A 19955-nucleotide genomic window follows, 5' to 3' on the forward strand; every position below is an offset into this window, starting at 1 on the left:
ATTTGCAGAGTCTGGAGTAAGGTGTCTTTACAGATAGACAGGATGTGAATTTAGCACCTGAAGAGCCCCTATGGTAGAGAACTAGACACAAAATCCCCCCATGCACACAGGTGATGCTGAATGTCAAGGTTTGGACCTCTGAGCAATAATACTAGCTTTGCCCTTCTTCAGTGCAGGGGTATTAAGTCAGTTTTTCAACCAGCACAAGGCAATGGCTGGTGCATTCCAGGAAAATGGGTGCAAGAGAGAGAAACACATCCACAGACCCAGGAAATGTTTAATTTTTATTCCTGCCTCATATACAGCATATTGTCTGCCAAAATTAGGAGTTAAATATAATTTAATGGAGATAAAATACTGAAAATATCATTGGGACAATTAAAAAAAATGTTATCATGAATACAGAAAGAAAAAGAGCCAGTAAACAAAGCTGAAACAGGTGAAATAAGAACAAAATCTCTCCAGCTCTGAGATAGTGCATATTCATTTCTCTTCTTTCCCAGGTTGAAGTTTCCTGGAGCAGCTATTGAGATCAGGCCGCAGAGTAGAAGGTAATTATTGCACTGAGAGTGTACGTGATTCACGGAAGCAAGCCTATGTCCCAGACAGGGAAGCCCAGGCTATTGGAGACTGCATCTAAGTCTTCTTCTGCTTTACTGAGGTCTCAGAGAAGCGGAAGCTTCAGGACACTTGTGGTCATTGCCCCAGGTGTGGCCGGACTTAGTCTTGCCTGAGTCCTTAGCTCTTACCGAGGTTTAAAAATGGGTGCTCTCATTGTCTGTGGTGTTCAGCTGCAAATACTCCAGGGTGCCCTTCTTGTAGCTGGCCACCCGGGTTGGTTTTCGGTTCCTTATCCCCAAGGCCTGTCTTTTCTGTAAAGAGCTGGCGATCATGTCAGCGAACTCAGCTTGCAAGCGCTGTTGATTCTCCCTGGAGAGACAGAGTATGGAGGGAAAAGGGAACTTCTCAGCCATTCAAATAGACTAGCCCTCAGCTCCAGAACCGCCTGTTTCGTTCACTGATATCTTGTTGAATGCCTACTCTGTGCTGCACGCAGGAAGTCCAGAGAACACAGAACGACCCTTGGCTTCCACCGATGAGCCTAAAGAACTGTCACCCTTGCTCTGTGTAGTTGTAGGGAAAGCAGAATATACTTCAAGCAGGAAATTATATTTCGATTTCCAAGTGAGACACCACAATGTGGAATTCAGAGGTGAGGTTAGGTTTACACATACCACTGGAGCGAGAGGAACAGAAGCCAAGAGGGTGCTAAGCCCTAGTGTGTGTGCTACGTAGCTTCAGTCGTGTCCGACTCTTTGCGACCCCATGGACAGTAGCCTGCCAGACTCCTCTGTCCATGGGGTTCTCCAGGCAACAATACTGGAGTGGATAGCCATTTCCTACTCCAGGGGATCTTCCTGACCAGGGATCGAACCCGCATCTCTTATGTCTCCTGCATTGGCAGGCAGTGCCACCTGGGAAGGCCACTGAAGTGTCAGTCGCTCTACTAACACTTGGAGAGTTGTGTTCTACTCTTTGCAACCCCATGGACTGTAGCCTGCCAGGGTCCTCTGTCCCTGGAATTCTCCAGGCAAGAATACTGGAGTGGATTGCCATTCCCTTCTCCAGGGGCGCTTTCTGACCCAGGGATCAAACCTGGGTCTCCTGCATTGCAGGCAGATTCTTTACCATTTGAGTCACCAGTCTCCACAAAACTCTGAAACGTGGTCCCACACTTTCCTAGGAATGTGAGTCTTGTCTGGGGAGGGCTCTGAATGAGTGGAGGGTTTTAAGAGATTAGAATGGACCTGGGGTGCTCTTAGTAAGGGGCCAGGTCCCCCCATGCCATACGGATGGTCTGCATTGTTTTGGCATCTCTATGGTGTTGCCATCTGTCTGGGTCCCGCATCCAGGTGTCTGCACGACAGGGTTTCTCTACCACAGCAAAAGCCATTCCAATGGCCACATGACTCACTGCAGTGGCCCAAATGCAACTGGAAGACCATTTGAGTCACCTTTAGGGAAACTGAAACCGGTTAATTAGACCTGCAGCCTGTTTTACTCATCTCAGGGAGAACACACTCCGTGCGGAGATCCCAAACCACAGTCCTGGTGCTGGGAGTTCCTGTTTCATCAGGTGACTCAGCAGAGAGCTGAGAGCAGGGGTGGAAATGCACTGGTCTCTTGTCCCTAGGGTGCTCTACTCTTGACCACATGTGCAGGGGGTGAGCCCTAAACTTTCCTCTGGTCTCCTGAGCGAGCCTGAAACACTCCAGCAGCCAGAGAAGAGGGTTTCCAAGCCTTTCAATGTGTGTTGTCTCTCACCTTGGATTCAATGCCTCATTGCCACTGGCAAAGCCCTCGCCAACAGTTAAACCGCCTGCACACAGTATAAGATACAAAGCCAAGACCTCCACTTCCCGGCTCCTCCCCGCCCAGCCAGCAGCTTACGCGGTTGGAGGGGTCGGCAGGTTGTAATCCTGGTCCTTCACCCCGGTCAGCCAGTAGGTGGTCTCGGTTCCTCTCCCCTAGAGAGACAAGAAAGGTGTGGACCATGGAGGCCAACGAGGCAGTCGGCTCTAACCCACCGTTCTGACAAGTATCAGCTTCCAAGAGACGTTTCCCCTCTGAGTTTGTCATCAGAGCCTATATTTCAATACAGCACCTGTTCCTGGTATCATCTGTGTTATCTCCAGACCAATCTCTATTTCTAAGCATCTTCAAAAAAGTATCTCATCCACCAGACTTTTTTTTTTTCAAACTAGAATTTTCTTTTATTCCCCAGAAGACATTTCCAAATATCACCTTAGCAACAGCACAAAAACTCTAAATGAAGAAGGAAGAAAATTCATTTATGATCCTGCTACTCCAATGAATCCAACTGGTTTCACAGCTGGAAATGTCACATTTTATTCTGGCCGTTTTTGCCACGAAACTTTTGCCACAGTTTCCCCACCTGAAGTGTGTAAATTACAAACATACGTGCCTCATAATAAACACTCACTAACTGACATTTGCTGGGTACATCTGCAGGCTGTAAAATAAATGGCAGCAACAGGAAATTCAGTTTTTGGCTGTAGGTTGTGTTTGAAAAGCAGACTGGATAGTTATATTTTTAAAAACCACTCATTCAAAAAAAATTAGTGATTTGGGGCTGTGTTTGGACTGAAATATTTGAACTTCCCAAGTGGCGCCAATGGTAAAGAACCTGCTTGCCAATGGAGGATATGCAAGAGGCTTGAGTTCAATCCCAGGGTTCAATCCCCGGAAGTAGGAAATGGCAACCCACTCCAGTATTCTTGACTAGAAAACCCCACGGACAGAGGAACCCTGCGGGTTACAGTCATGGGGTTGCAGAGCCAGACACCACTGAGCCCATATGCCTAACCACTTGCACTGTAATAATCCACACACCACTTCTGTTTTGGAGGGAACACTGCAGAGAATGTGTTCACAGAGAATTAAAATAGCCAGCGTGTTGTTCGGACACAACTACCTATAGGAGGCTCTTTCAAGTTGCCGTCAGTGTAAGGGCCAGTGCTGCTATGGCTGGTGGGGGCAGATGGTCTTAGCCGATCACTGGCTTCAGATCTGTTGTGAGTTTGGTCACCTTCAACAGACAGCCTTCGGGCCACCTGGTGGCTCCGAAAGGCGGTTGCTCTAAATGTGTGGGATGGCAAGGCGTGTCTAGAACAGGGACTCCCACTCTTCTCTATGCATCACAGTCACTTGATTTAAATACAGATCTCTGATCTATACCCAGAGACAGTTGGACTCAGCAGGTCTGGTGGGGCGTCTGTGCTTAACTGCTAAGTCATGTCCAACTCTTTGCAATCCTGTGAACTGTAGCCCGCCAGAGTCCTCTGTCCATGGGATTTTCCAGGCAAGAATACTGGAGTGGGTTGCCATGCCCTCCTCCAGGGGATCTTCCCAACCCAGGAATCGAACCCACCTCTCTTATGTCCCATGCATTGGCAGGCAGGTTCTTTACCACTAGCGCCACCCGGTGGCGCTATTAGGTGGCACTATTAATCTCGATGGGTTCCTTACCTTTAAGTAGGTTTCTCCTCTTACTTCATAGAGAAACTGGCACTCCGTCCTCTTCAGGATGGCTATGGTGGAGCCGCTGACATGGATTCTCAAGGCTGGAAATGCAAAATAGATCAATGAAAACCGTGTCCGTTTTGAATGCTATCATAGGGCCCCGTTTGTTTCCCCTTGAGCCAGAATATTTATTATGGGTGCTCTTGACAGCTTAGATATTGTCATTAAAAAAAAAAAAAAAAACTTTAGAATAGCATCGGTGAGATGAGAACTATTACCAGACACGGGGAGAGGGTCTGGTGCTGGTTTTCAGGGTCCTGAGTAAGGAGGCTCTCTAGATTAAGCCCTGGAGCTTCTCATTCCAGCTCAGAGAGGGGAGCCCCGGGGCCTGGGTTTGGATTTTACTTTGTGGTGCTGAGCTAAAAAGCTGAAATTTGGTTTGGGGTCTCCATGTAAATGGCAACCCACTCCAGTATTCTTGCCTGGAGAATTCCATGGACCAAGGAGCCTCGTGGGCTATAGTCCGTGGGGTTGCAAAGAGTTGGAATAAGCAGCTAACACTTTCTCTTTTACATGGATCTAAGAGTATTCCAGGTAGAGCATGCCTGAATGCACTGCAAACGAACCCAGACTAATAAGAACAGTCAAACTGAGCCATAAAGGAAGAAAAAAATTATGATCAGTAAATGGCAATATGTAGCAAGGACTGGACTGACCCAGGCTCACAGTCAGTCAATGTGAAGAGTCATGCTTCACCTCACTGGCAGTATTATGCATTTTTATCCTACAGTTCCCCTTGGTTGGGAGACAGAATCTTTGTCCTCTACGAAAAGTCCTCTCCTTTCTTACGGAGGCCAGTGGATTCCATCCGAGAGGCTGTGTTGACTGTATCTCCAAACAGGCAATAACGAGGCATCTTGATCCCCACGACTCCAGCAGCGCAGGGACCTGTGAGGGACAGAAAGCAAGAAGGTGGAGGCCACGGAAGTCATAGAGTGGTGTTAAGGTGGGTGAGCCTCTTCTCAAGATCACAACGCTCAATGCCTCATTAGATGGGAGAAGTGGTTTAAAGGGTAAAATGTGAGCTGTGACCTTGGCTCTAACTGAATGTATTTGTTAGGGGATAGCATCATTATCCAAATCACACTTTCAGGAAGTGTTTTGCTCTAGCATAGAAAAGCACATGTTCGAGAAACAAGAAGACATATTGAGATCAGCATGCAAAGGTGAAAAATGTTCCTTAATACATTACACAGAAGGCTCTCAAGAAGAATGGAGACCATCTCACCACCACCTTGCTGTGCCAGCCACACAGCCCAGAGCTCGGAACCATTGGTGGGCACAGTGCACTTGAAGGCTCAATGGCCCGTCTGTTTTATTTTTGGGTTTCCTTGGTAGCTCAGCTGGTAAAGAATCCGCCTGCAATGCAGGAGACCCCCAGTTCGATTTCTGGGTCAAGAAGAATCCCTGAAGAAGGGATAGGCTACCCTCTCCACTATTCTTGGGCTTCGCTGGTGGCTCAGACAGCAAAGAATCTGCCTGCAATGTGGGAGACCTGGGTTTGACCCTGGGTTGGGATGATCCCCTGGAGAAGGGTATGGCAACCCCTCTAGTACTCTTGCCTGGAGAATCCCCATGGACAGAGGACTCTGGCAAACTGCAGTCCATGAGGTTGCAAAGAGTCCCACATGACTGAGTGACTAAGCATGGCACAGCGCAGCATTTTAGGGATTTGTGGCCTGATGATGGAAGACCCAGATGACAAGGACTTGGAATCTTATTCCCTGCACTTTTCATGTACCACGTGAATGCAGCAGGAAAGGGGAGCCTACAACACAAGGATACCCCAAAAGGCAGAACAAAAGCCAAGGCCAGATGATGCACAGGGGCATATTAGATCGGGAAGAAGGGCTGCTCAAGCAAGTATTTGTGTGGAAAGACTGAATGCAAGGAGTTAAAATTTGTAGAAGTTAAAGATTAACTCAGAAACTGCAAAACCAGGTTTTGTGTAGAGGCAACTACTGATTTTCTGGTTTGTTTATCAGGTTTTGATCTATATGAGTTTCTTTATAGATTTGTCCTTTGAACACTGTGTTTACAGACACTGAAAAAATAGAACATTAAGTTGTACATTGCTTATGTACACTTGAAAAAAAAATACTGAGTAATGAATCTTCCCTGTTAGACTCAATGCAAAAATACAAAACAGAAACAAACAGAAGCAGCAGCAGCTACTTGATTAGATCTCTGAGGAAGCTAAAATATGACACAGATAAACTTATCTACAAAACATATTCACAGACATAGAGAAAAGACTTGTGGTTACCAGGGGGTAAGGGAGGGAGGGATTGGGAGTTTGAGATTAGCAGATGCAAGCTATTTTATATATATGTATAACCAAATCACTCTGCTGTACACCAGAAACTAACACAATATTGTAAATCAGCTACACTCCAATTTTTTTAAAAAAGTCTCTAAAACTTCTCAATCACATCAGAAAGATAATAAAATCCATTTAAAATACTGTAATATTTTACTGAAAAAAAATTTACAGAAGTCAGAGATGGGGAGAGGGAGGGAATGGGGAAGAGATAAATAGTAAACATGCTGCGCTGTGTCCAGCGCATTTGCGTCCAACTTTGGAGAAGGAAATGGCAACCTGCTCCAGTGTTCTTGCCTGGAGAATCCCAGGGACGGCGGAGCCTGATGAGCTGCCGTCTATGAAGTCGCACAGAGTCGGACACGGCTGAAGTGACTTAGCAGCAGCAGCAGCTTTGCTACCACATAGAATGTAGCCTGCCAGGCTCCTCTGTCCATGGGGATTCTCCAGGCAAGCATACTGGAGTGGGTTGCCATGCCCTCCTCCAGGGGATCTTCCCAACTCAGGGATGGAAGGCAAGTCTCCTGCATTGCAGGCGGATTCTTTACCATCTGAGCCACCAGGGAATAGGGTGACTTAAATAGGAGGTCTGGAGCTTGTTATTTCAGTTTTTGGTTGGTGTTTATCATTCCATGAGTGCTGTCGTGACTGTTGTTTCCTAGAACTCTCCAGACACTTATTATAGGTCTAATTATGTCAGGATGTGTAACTGGACCTCGTATTTGGCAGGCGGATTCAAGAGTAAGCCTCATGTGAAAACTGATCTCGTCTGAGGATCCTTCAACCTTTCTAATTTAGTTGGTGTGCAGAGGGACACACGGTTCCCGACTGCTACAGTGCTCAGCTGCGTACCAGAGTGAATTCCAATCCGAATCCATATTGGGAGGCCAGGAAGATGCTCCAGCTCAAAGGTCCCCACGAAGCTGAGGAGGTCCAAGGCCATCTTGGCAATGTCTATTGCATGCCGGTTGCCGTTTCTCTTAGGCAAACCACTGGCCACCATGTAGGCATCACCAATGGTTTCCACCTGTGGAAGTGGTTTCTCATCAGTGAATCTGTCCCTTCTAAAGGCACCAGAAAGTAAACAGAAGCAGTTCATTGCACATCAAATTCAGAAATGTTCGAGAACTCATATGCGCATAGCCCTGCACACTTATGCTGGGACTAGTTCAAGACCAGTACTATGCTAATTTCTTCAGGGTTTTTATAGCTTAGTTAGGATGTGGTGTGTGCATGCTCAGCCATGTCCAATTCTCTGTGACCCTATGGACTGTAGCCTGCCAGGCTGTGTGGTTGAAATTTTCCATGAAATTTCCAAGCAAGAATATGGGAGCAGATTGTCATTTCCTTCTCTAGAGGATCTCTGACCCAGGGATCAAACCCGCATCACCTGCGTCTCCTGCATGGGCAGGCAGATTCTTTACCACTTCGCCACCTAGAAAGCCATAGCCTAGTTAAAAAGTTGATAAAACAACTATAAAGGATTTTAACTGAGTGAAGTACTTTATAATAATGTAAGTCATGAAGATATGGTGACAATTCTATAGTGTTGAAACAATCTGAATGGCTTTATGGAATTTTAGGAAACCATCTCTAATTACCAGAAAAGTCATGTTTAGCATTTTACTTTTCAAAAACCATTTGATAAAAAAATAATTGTAGGTTCCTCTAGGACATAAAGGGGCTTCCCTGGTGGCTCAGGTGGTAAAAAATCTGCCTGCAAGGCAGAAGACCTGGGTTTGACCCCTGGGTTGGGAAGATCTCCTGGAGAAGGGCATGGAAAGCCACTCCAGTATTCTAGCCTGGAGAGTCCCATGGACAGAGGAGGCTGGTGGATTACAGTCCTGCTGCTGCTGCTGCTAAGTCACTTCAGTCATGTCCGACTCTGTGCGATCCCATAGACAGCAGCCCACCAGGCTCCTCCGTCCCTGGGATTCTCCAGGCAAGAACACTGGAGTGGGTTGCCATTTCCTTCTCCAATGCAGGAAAGTGAAAAGTGAAAGTGAAGTCGCTCAGTCGTGTCCAACTCTGTGCAACCCCATAGAGGGCAGCCCACCAAGCTCCTCCGTCCATGGGATCTTCCAGGCAAGAGTACTGGAGTGGGCTGCCATTGCCTTCTCCAGGGCTACAGTCCACAGGGTTGCAAAGAGTGGGATATGACTGAGCGATTTTTGTTTTCACTTCACTAAAGACATAATACACATTCTTGTACCGGATGCTTCTGAACACTTTTCTTGTAATAGGAAGTAGACTTATATTAACATTATTCTTTGATATTCTCCCTTTTAATTTCATTTTCATAATCATATGCATGGTTCAAATGTGTTGGTTAGTTAATTTCTTCTTTCTCAATATCTCTAAAATGCATAATCACTTTCTATTCGACCGGAACTCTTGTTAGTAAGACTTTCTGATCTACACAGGGTGAGAATTTCAACTTCTGACCACTCTTACTCTCCCACTTCACTTGTCGCTCAGACTCAACCACTAATTTACTAACTCTTAAATGACAAAGGAAAAGACCTGAGTAAAGTCAGCTCTCTGAATCTATAGGTTCCACACTGTGGATTCAATGAACCATGATTCAAAAATATTTAAACAAAACTGTCGAAAGTTCCAAAAAGTAAAACTTGAATTTGCCACAACTCCAACAACTATTTTACTTAGCCTTTACATTGTATTAGGTATTATAAGTAATCTAGAAATGATTTAAGAGTACATGGGTATGTAGGTTGTATGCAAATACTGTATTATTTTACACCAGGGACTTGAGCACCTGGGGATTTGGGGATCCATGACAATCCTGGAAGCATCCTGAGGCAGAGGTGGTAGGGGCAGCGAAGGAGAACTGTAGTAACAGAAACAGCCAATTCTGGCTCTGCTGACCTGGGGCCAAACCATCATTCAGCCGGTTAGGTGGAGCGGTTACCTTGTACACGTCGTGGTGGTCCAGAATGTGGTCAAAGTTCTTGTAGATGTCATTGAGCATGTCCACCACTTCCATGGGGGTACTGTACTTACAGATGGTAGTGAACCCGACAATGTCACTGAAGTAGACAGTGACTTCCTCATAGAGCTCAGGCTCCACGAAGCCTTTCTCCTTCAGAGACTTGACCACCAGCCTAGATGAGAAGGAAAAAACAGGGCCTTCAATTTCAGTAAATTCCTTCTTCCTCTACGGAAATCTTTGAGACAGTACTAACTGTTCACCAGGAATTCTAGAACTGAGGATTTCCAGTGAGTCGTGTGGTGAGGAACCAAAGACAGCTTGCAAATACCAAGTCTAGGAACATAGCACACACACAGAGCACATGTATGTGGCCTCAGATGAATAGGAGGTTCAGTATTAATTTAATACCTGATTATAACGCTAATAAAGGTGAGTGTTCAGTTGTTCAGTCGTGTCTGACTCTACGCGACCCCATGGACTGCAGCCTGCCAGGCTCCTCTGTCCATGGAGTTTTCCAGGCAAGAATACTGGAGTGGGTTGCCATTTCCTCCTCTAGGGGATCTTCCCCACCCAGGGATTGAATCCGGTCTCCCACATTGCAGGTGGATTCTTTACCATCTGAGCCACCAGGGAAGCCTTCCTCCACTAAAGATGGCTCTTATTTTATTTTTAATTAATTTTTACGGGAGCATAGTTGCTTTATTAATAAATATAATGTGTTAGCTTCTACTGTATAGCAAAGTGAATCAGCTGTACATATATGTATATCCCCTCCACTTTGGACTTCCTTCCAGTTTAGGTCACCACAGAGCAGTAAATAGAGTTCCCTGTGCTATTCAGTCGATTCTCAGTAGTTACCTATTTTATGTGTGTGTGTACATGTTAGTCGTTAAGTTGTGTCCGACTCTTCTGTGACACAGTGGACTGCAGCCCAACAAGCTCCTCTGTCCATGGGATTTCACAAGGAGGAATACTGGAGTCAGTAGCAATTCCCTTCCCTAGGGGATCTTCCCAGTGCAGGGACCAAACCTGGGTCTCCTGCATTGCAGGCAGATTCTTTACCGTCTGAATCACCAGGGAAGCCCCAGCATCTATTTTATACATCATTGTATCAACAGTGTGAATCTGCCAATTCCAATCTCCCTATTTCTTCCACCCACCCCTTTCCCACTCGCTGTCCATACATTTGTTTTCTATATCTTTGTCTCTCTTTCTGCTTTGCAAATAAGCTCATCTATATAATTTCTTGTAATAGGGCCTCTACTATGAGGCTGAAAGAAGATGGCAAAGAAATTAATGCTTTAATTTTCATTTTTATATGAAGGAGAGACAGTGACTGGCCTAAGGTCTCAGACTCAGTAACAGTGGCCAACAGGTGCTGGAACATAGGTGACTCTAACTCTGCCATCCATGCTCCTCCCATGGCACTGGAAAACAATCTCTTTCTTTTAGCAATTTAGACAGTGCAAACCAGGACAAAGCTTAGGAAGAACGTGCATCTTTAAACACAATGATCTGATGAAGAAAATGCAAAAGGGAACAATCCTATACAAATGTAGAGAAGGGACTTCCCTGGCAGTCCAGTAACTAAGACTCTGCACTCCCAATGCAGGGGACCCAGGTTCGATCCCTGCTCTGGGAACTAGATGTCACATGCCCTAACTAAAATTTCACATGCTGCAAATAAAGATCCCCTGTGCCGCAACTAAGATCCAGCACAGCCAAATAAATACATAAAAATAAATAAAGTAAGAAAAGTACAGAGAAAACCAATGCTAGACAAATATGCTTTGGCTTTCCGCCTTAAGGGCTGAGGCACAACCTGGAGTCCTGTATAGTCACATCCGTAGAAGGACTTCCTTACCTTGGGAGCAACATGAAATTAAGTTGGTCAGCCCTGTCCCTCTCTGCTTTGTACAGCTGTGTCCTTTCCTCCACCAGATGTTCCAGGTTCCGGGAATACAGCTGTAGACGTCGGATCAAGGTATCCATGTAACTTTCATTTTTTTGGTCATGGAAAAGGCTGTATGTAGAAACAGATAAAGAGCTCTCCATATTATTAAGAAAACATAAATATTTATTAAAGCAATAGGCAGACATTATGAACAGGTAATTAAATAAAGAATAAAAATGGCCAACAAATATGGCAAAAAAATTTAATCTCAGGAAGGATCAAAGAAATAGAAAAGACATTAAAAAAAAGAAAAACAAATGTTAGCACAATGGCAATCAATGTAAGATGGAGGAAAAAATACATTATAGTCTTCCTGGCGGAAATACAGCAAAATGCATCATAAATCTTAAGAATGCTTATGTGGACCAGCCTCTCAATTCTACTTAGAATTATTCAAAGGAAACTATCACGAATGTGCTGTAAGTGAACTATAAAGAAAGTAGCAGTTATTCCTCACAAACAATCATTTAAAAATTACCCTAAATGTGTAACAAAAAGTAATCAAATTATTATGAGATGATGGACTATCAAATACAAATTAAAATCGCAAAGTACACAGAAAGATACTTCCTTTACATTATTTAAGTGAAAAAAGCCAGTTTATGTAACAGCAAACATTACCATCTCATTTTTAATTTTTGAAAACTGGTCATTACCTGTTGAAAAATAGGTGATGTTTTTACTTTCTTGTTTGCTTATTCATATCTTTTAAAGTTTTAATAAGGAACAACTTGCAATAAAAGGAAATATAAGAAAAGAACCTCGTATGGCAGAAATCATCACAATATTATAGAGCAATTTTCCTTCAATTAAAAAATAAATTAAAAAAGGAAAGAACCAAGTAAAGTAAATCTGAGCCTTTTATTATCCCTCAGAATAGAGAGTCAGGGTCCTAAAGCAAAAGCCCTAATAAGTCTATTTTGTTAGATTGAGATGACTTAGATGAGATGCCAGCTCTTCGTGACCCTGTGACCCGCCTGGGTGCAGACCCCAGTCGGAAATTACAACTGTTGTGAGAACTGGAGACAATGTTCATGACACAACCCAAGGGATGAATAAATTCTACTGTTTCATCATCATAACAACAATTAAACTTGCCATTTCTGTGCTCAAAAAGACAGACTATGTTGTAATCCCCTTGGTATGGGGTGGGATGTTTGTTAAAAGTTTAATACATTTCCTACTATGTCGTTAAAAAAAAAAACAAACCCCAAACAGGAAATTAACATGTGGACTTCCCTCGAAGCTCAGTCAGTAAAGAATCAACCTGCAATGCAGGACACCCAAGTTTGATTCCTGGGTCAGGAAGATCCCCTGGAGAAGGAAATGGCAACCCACTCTGGTATTCTTGCCTGGAGAATCCCATGGACAGAGGAGCCTGGAGGGCTACAGTCCATGGGGCTGCAGGAATTGGGCACAGCTGAGCGACTAAAGCACCACCACCACCACCACAGTATTATTAGTTAATGTATAGATTTTGTTCAAATTTCACAAAATTTTATGCTAGTATCCATTATTTGTTTTTATACCTTATTCAAGATTTCACATTGTATTTAGCTGCACTGAGCAGCTTCAGCAGCATGCAACAAATTCTGGTAAATTCTCTCTTGTTTTTATTCTAAGTATTCTCTAATTTTCCTTGTTATACCTTCTTAGATACACCCATCATTTAAAAGTGGACATTTAATTTCCAAATACATGGGGTTTTTAAAATATCTTTGATTTTCATTTCTCATTTAAATGATTTCTTCTCTGCAATCACTGTGTTTTTTCATTTTTCTGACTTTATTGAGGCTTTCGATGGCTATGTCTCTCTTGGTAAATGCCACATTTGGACTTGAAAATATGTGGGTATCTTCAAGTATCTTTTGATATTGATTTCTAACATAATTTCACAATGATAAGGAAACATACTTTGTATGATTTCAATATTAGATCGTGAAAGGAGAAGGCAATGGCACCCCACTCCAGTACTCTTGCCTAGAGAGTCCCATGGACGGAGGAGCCTGGTGGGCTGCAGTTCACAGGGTCTCAAAGAGTCGGACACAACTGAGCGACTTCACTTTCACTTTTCACTTTCCACTTTCATGCATTGGAGAAGGAAATGGCAACTCACTCCAGTGTTCTTGCCTGGAGAATCCCAGGAACAGAGGAGCCTGGTGGGCTGCCGTCTATGGGGTCGCACAGAGTCAGACACGACTGAAGCGACTTATCAGCAGCAGCAGCAGACCATGAAATGTTTGCACCTTGTTTTATGTCCCTGGATATGTTCCAGAGACTCCTAGTTTATAGTCTATGGGAACCTGAAAAGAATTTGTATCCTACTGTTGTATGAAAATTGTATAAATCTTAATTGTATTGAATTGGTTCATGGTGCTTTTCAGGTCTACTATATCCTTCTACTTTTCTGTATGTTCATTCTATTAACTTTTGAGAGTTTGACATTGAAACTCCAACTAAAAATCTTAATTTATCTGCTTAAAAAATAATCGTACTATATAGTGGAACTATATGTAACTTTGTTCTGTATTTTCCAAGTCTCCTGTAAATGTGTTATCATACTTTCATAATTTAAAAAAATAAAAAAGAAAGAGAAAAAAATCATACATTTCTGAGTTCTATCACAGACCTGTTACAACTGGAAACTGCTAGCTTTGGGAAGAAGAGAAATTTTTAACAAGGTCCCCAGGAAATTCTCACCAGAAACCATAAAGAAATCTAGCTGGGTAGAAAGAATGAGGGAGCAGGTGGAAAGGATGAAGATGGATAATCTGATTTCATGATGAATTGATTCAATTAAAACAGTTTCCTCAACCTTGGCTGTGTATTTTAATCACCTGAGGAGCTTATTTAAACTCCTGATGACACCCTGCACCCAGATCAATTACATCAGACTCTCTCGGGTAGGACTTCAGCATCACTAGTTTGCAAAAATCCCCAGGTGATTTCAATGTGCAGCCAAGTAGAGAACCACCACATTAAAGGCTAAATACCAGGGGCCTAGTTTTATCTTCATGAGCTCACATTTCATCTGTCACATATACAGTTTCATCTGCTCTTAGTAATAGATCTGGGAAGGAATGAAAAGGGCAAGATTGAAATCATTTATTATTTCCTGCTCTTTTCCCACATTGGCTGGTTTAGATCAAGCAATCAGTGGCCACACTTTCATTATCTTCACTCTACCCCAGAGGTCCCCAACATTTTTGGCACCAGGGACTGGTTTCATGGAAGATAACTTTTCCATGGACTGGGCGGGGGTGGGGGTGGGGGAGGGTATGGTTTCGAGATGATTCAACAACGGTACATTTACTGTGCACTATATTTCTATTTCAGAGAAGGCAATGGCACCTCCGTCCATGGGAAAATCCCATGGACAGAGGAGCCTGGTGGGCTGCAATCCATGGGGTCTCGAAGAGTCGGGCACGACTGAGCAACTTCACTTTCACTTTTCATTTTCATGCATTGGAGAAGGAAATGGCAACCCACTCCAGTGTTCTTGCCTGGAGAATCCCAGGGACGGGGGAGCCTGGTGGGCTGCCGTCTATGGGGTCACCCAGACTCGGACACGACTGAAGCAACTTAGCAGCATATTTCTATTTTGTGGCAATCTCAGGATACTCTGCCCTGACTTTAGGGTTAGGGTTCACGCTTCTATGAGAATTGAATGCTGCTGTGGATTTGAAAGGAGGCAGAACTTGGGTGGTAACGTGAGCAAGGAGGAACGGCTGATGAAGCTTTGCTAGCTGCCCCCCAACCCTGCCTCACCTCCTGCTGTGTGGCCTGGTGTGGGGGGTTTGGGACCACTACTCCACCCCATCTTAGTCCTGGGCTTTATTTAGCCTCACTAAGTGTCTGAGTCCTCGACTTAACGAAACTACAGAAAGAGCTAGAAGGAACTGCAGGAATCATCTACAGAAAATTCATTCCAATTTTACGAGCAACAAAATTGGTAACCATAACTAGCTATTATTAGATCCTAGCCTAGAAACTGGATCTCCGAGAGCTATTTTTCTCACTCTACATTGTATCTACCTCCAAACATGGGAAATCTAAAATTCAATCTTACTGGGTAACTGTATGTTACTTTTCTCTTGATCCTGAATTATACTCTGATTTAGCCAAAGTTCATGATCTTACGATTTTTAAAACTCTAAGGAACTTGCTGATGTTAAGAATTATCCAGGGGTTTTAAGATCCTCAGGATTCTCCTAGACTTCTAAATCCTAATTACCTGCAGAAGAGTACAGGAACTATATTTTTTTAACAGATATGATCAGTCAGAATCTATTTTCTAATCAGGCTCATTTTGCCCTTGAACACAGTACTTAGCTTTTCAAATTGATTATTTCTCGAAAAAATGGTCTGTTCATCTCCATATCATTTTAATTTTTTGGAGTCAGGTATTATAGTCTGTGATTTTTCATTAGAAAAGGCATTCTCATACTTAGCTACCACTGATGTCAACTATTATTAGAAAAAACTGAAGTTAGTGGGGAAAAGTAAAAATGTCCACCATACCCAAATATCTTGGCCAGCGTATTCTCAATTTTCTTGAAATCTGGCCTCTTTTCTGGATCTTCCTCCCAGCAGCTTTTGACAAGTAGATAGACCTGGAAGAAAGAAGAGAGCAAACTGAAGTAACTCAGCAAAAGACAAATGCCATATGGTGTCACTCATATGTGAAGTCTAAAATATGACACAATGAACCTATCTATGAAAGAGGAAGACTCACGGGCTTAGAGGACACAGCTGTGGTTGCCAAAGGAGCAGGGAGAGGGAAGGACTGGGAGTGTGGGGTTGGTAGATGCAAACTATTACCTTTAAAACAGATAAAAACAAGGTCTTATATAGATAGCAGAGGGAACTATAGCCAATCCCCTTGGGATAAACTATAATAGAAAAGAATATGAAAAAGAATGTATAAATGAGTCACTTTGTTGTACAGCAGAGATTGGCACAAGATTGCAGATCAGCTGTACTTCAAATAAGTAAATAAGAGGTGGATTAGCTTAGAGGGTGGTATCCTATACTATTCTGTTCCGTGATGTAAGCAACTGAAGCAGGGAATATTTTTAAAACATCTCAACTCTCACGAGTATGAAATGGCCCAGTTCCCTGCGGTCATCATTGCCTACACTACTTGGCCACACCCTTTCTTTCCATAGTAGGCTAAGGAAAAATGGCAATATTGATTTGGAGGAGGTGGGATGGGAGAGACAAAACGCCTTACAGACATTTGCGGGGTTTGTGCTGGGGACGGGGATAAATAGCTGGGCTTGGTGAGTAGGAGGCGACTCTAACATGAGAGTGAAGCTCTATGACATTAGTTTTCAACTGTGCCTGACCGTGGGATTGTCTGGGGAGCATTCACAAAATTTCTTAGGACTTCAGGAGCTTCTGAATTAATTGGTTTGTGAAGGGACCTTTTAGGGTTCTCAGATATAGCAAAAAAAAAAAAAGAGCAAAGTTTAACAGGACACCCAGCTAAACTTGAATTTCAGATTTAAAAAATTAATAATTTTCTTAGCACAAGTATGTCCCAGGTATGACATGGGCAGAGGACATTAATGTATGTACGTTTGTAAGTTTCCCAGCTGCAGTGAAGAGAAACGAGGAAGGGGGGCGGCGGGGGTGGGGAAGTGGGGATGGGAGGTGGGAGGATGGGAGGGATGGGAGGGTGTGTGTGGGAGGGATGGGAGGGTGTGTGTGGGAGGGATGGGAGGGTGTGTGTGGGAGGGATGGGAGGGTGTGTGTGGGGGGGGATGGATACAGAGGAAGAGGGAAAGGACAGGAAGCCCATGGAACCGTCATCTCATTTGATACCGCTTGTTTGCAGCTTTTGTGGAATCAAAAAGCATGCTGAAGACCATTTGCTTTAAGTTTGTTCTTCACTCTGAACACAAACAGGATCACAAATGGTACTAGATGCAGTCCCTGTCTGCATTCTTTTGCTTTACCGAAGAGTCCCCGGGGAAGGAGAGGACCACGGTATAGAACTGTAGTTGTCCGTATTCACCACTAGGTGGTACCCCTGCCTGGGAAAAAGATCCGCTGGCTGACTGCCTTAGAGGAAGGGACAAAAGCGCCGACAAGGGAGCTGATACAGCGAGCATGCGTGCCTAGTTGCTTCAGTCGTGTCCGACTCTGCAATCCCATGGACCGTAGCCCACCAGGCTCCTCGGTCAACAGCACATGCTCTTTAGGCCAAGTCTTGGAGTTTCAGACCTGTATTCTATTGGAACCAGCTACTAGAAGACGGAATCGAATTCCTCATTTCCAATTCCAGAACCATCCAGTCGCACGAGTCAATGGACAAGGAGGCAGCTTTGGTGAAAGCTGTTTTAAACATGAGGATATACTCAGACTAGAAAAGAGGGTTTGAGAGGAGAGATGCTGATGTGCGGAGAGGAATTCCAGGATCCAGAAAAGCAGCAGGAAGGGAAGCGATGAGGACAAGGCAAGATAGGAGTGGGTGTAGCTCAGAACACCTTGGGGTACAACCTGCCTTTCATGTTGAAAAAACAGAAAGAAATAAAAAAGGCCCGTTCATGCTCAGTAGACTCTGACCATAAACCTCATCTAGCAGGTCACTTGCAAACTGAAACAAAATGTTTTTATCTTTATCCTGCAAGGAACAAAAGTTTTTAAAAATTTCTTTAACAACCATAAATATTTAACATTTACTTACCATATGCTGGATTATAAAAGCTCAGATAAAATTCTAAAGAAAAAATTAGAAATTTTTTCCCCCACAAGCCTTAAAGGCCTTTGTGAGGGATTATAAAACAAGCAAATACAGAACGTCTCCATTTTCTTTGGAGGAAGGATAGAAAGAGTGAATGTACATTTCTTTATTGTTTCTAGATATTGACATATTTATTTTATAATCAGGAGGTAGTTTTATAAGCCTAATAACTGTATCACACAGACATCTGCTCTTCTAGCTCCTAAATACTGAGAACGTGATGTGTGCTGGAGGAGCTCTTTTGTGAGTTGGGAGGATGACAGGCTGATAATGGCTCCCAAGGATGTGTCCCAACCCCTGGAACCAGTGAATGCTACCTTACTTGGAAAAAGTAAGTCTTTAATCACACCTGCAAAAACCTGTCTTTGCAGGTGTGATTAAGGATCTTGCAATGGGAAGATAATTCTGGATTATCCTTTTAAATAAAGTTTTTTTTAAAAACCCAAGATTCCTTAGAAAACTGGAAATAGAACTGCCTTATGACCCAGCAATCCCACTGCTGGGCATACACACTGAGGAAACCAGAATTGAAAGAGACACGTGTACCCCAATGTTCATCACAGCACTGTTTATAATAGCCAGGACATGGAAGCAACCTAGATGCCCATCAGCAGATGAATGGATAAGAAAGCTGTGGTACATATACACAATGGAGTATTATTCAACCATTAAAAAGAATACATTTGAATCAGTTCTAATGAGGTGGATGAAACTGGAGCCTATTATACAAAGTGAAGTAAGCCAGTAAGAAAAACACCAATACAGTATACTAACACATATATATGTAATTTAGAAAGATGGTAACGATAACCCTGTATGTGTGACAGCAAAAGAGACACAGATGTATAGAACAGTCTTTTGGACGCTGGGAGAGGATGATTTGGGAGAATGGCATTGAAACATGTATAATATCATATAAGAAATGAATCACCAGTCCAGGTTCAACGCAGGATACAGGATGCTTGGGGCTGGCGCACTGGGATGACCCAGAGGGATGGTACGGGGAGGGAGGTGGGAGGGGGGTTCAGGATGGGGAACACGTGTACACCCGTGGTGGATTCATGTTGATGTATGGCAAAACCAATACAATATTGAAAGTAATTAGCCTCCAATTAAAATAAATTTAAATTAAAAAAATAAAAATTCAATTTTATTTTATTTTTTTAAACCTTTTTGGCTACATGGTATGTGGTATCTTAGTTCCCGAGAAGGGACTGAACCATGCCTCCTGCATTGGAAGTATGTAGTCTTAAACACTGAACCACCAGGGAAGTCCCTGGACTGAAACTTCAGTACTTTGGCCACCTGATGTGAAGAGCCGGCTCATCGGAAAAGACTCTGATTCTGGGACAGATTGAGGACAAAAGGAGAAGAGCGTGGCAGAGGATGAGATGGTTAGATCGCATCACTGACTCAATGGCCATGAATGAGTTTCAGCAAACTTTGGGAGACAGTAGTGAAGGACAGGGAAGCCTGGAGTCCTGCAGTCCATGGGGTCACAAAGAACTGGACACGACTTAGCAACTAAATGAGAGCAACAGTCACATGTATCCTCATATAGGAGAGAAGTAGAAGGAGATTAGACAGAAATGGAGAATGTGGCCTGGAGGCAGAGATTAGAGTGTTGTGGCCACAAGCCAAGGCATGTCAAGAGCCACCAGAAGCTCCTGGGAGAAGTGAGGAATGGATTCTCCTGTAGAGCCTCTGGAGGAGGCATGGCCTCTGACTGCCGGGAGCCAGCATATTGCATATTGAGTGCATATTGCATATTGAGTGCAGCACTTTCCACAGCATCATCTTTCAGGATCTGGAATAGCTCAACTGGAATTCTATCACTGCCGGTAGCCAGTGTGAGGAACTCCGCCCATGACAAAGGTCA

General features: G+C 43.6%; 1 protein-coding gene across 2 annotated transcripts in view; it reads right to left on the reverse strand.

The window, feature by feature from the left end:
• Window positions 1-298: 298 nt before the first annotated feature.
• The window catches only part of GUCY2C (guanylate cyclase 2C), a 97558-nt gene continuing 77901 nt past the window's right edge, over window positions 299-19955 (reverse strand). For both annotated transcript variants that reach the window (XM_070371131.1, XM_005903614.3), the window contains exons 20-27: window positions 15850-15941; window positions 11239-11397; window positions 9354-9546; window positions 7277-7451; window positions 4894-4992; window positions 4051-4145; window positions 2452-2528; window positions 299-930 (exon numbers count right to left, since the gene is read on the reverse strand). In XM_070371131.1, coding sequence (XP_070227232.1) covers window positions 756-930; window positions 2452-2528; window positions 4051-4145; window positions 4894-4992; window positions 7277-7451; window positions 9354-9546; window positions 11239-11397; window positions 15850-15941 — 1065 coding nt within the window. In that variant the 3' untranslated portion in view covers window positions 299-755. The remainder of the gene's footprint in view (window positions 931-2451; window positions 2529-4050; window positions 4146-4893; window positions 4993-7276; window positions 7452-9353; window positions 9547-11238; window positions 11398-15849; window positions 15942-19955) is intronic.

The sequence above is a fragment of the Bos mutus genome, chromosome 5 (assembly GCF_027580195.1).
Source record: "Bos mutus isolate GX-2022 chromosome 5, NWIPB_WYAK_1.1, whole genome shotgun sequence".
NCBI lineage: Eukaryota > Metazoa > Chordata > Mammalia > Artiodactyla > Bovidae > Bos > Bos mutus.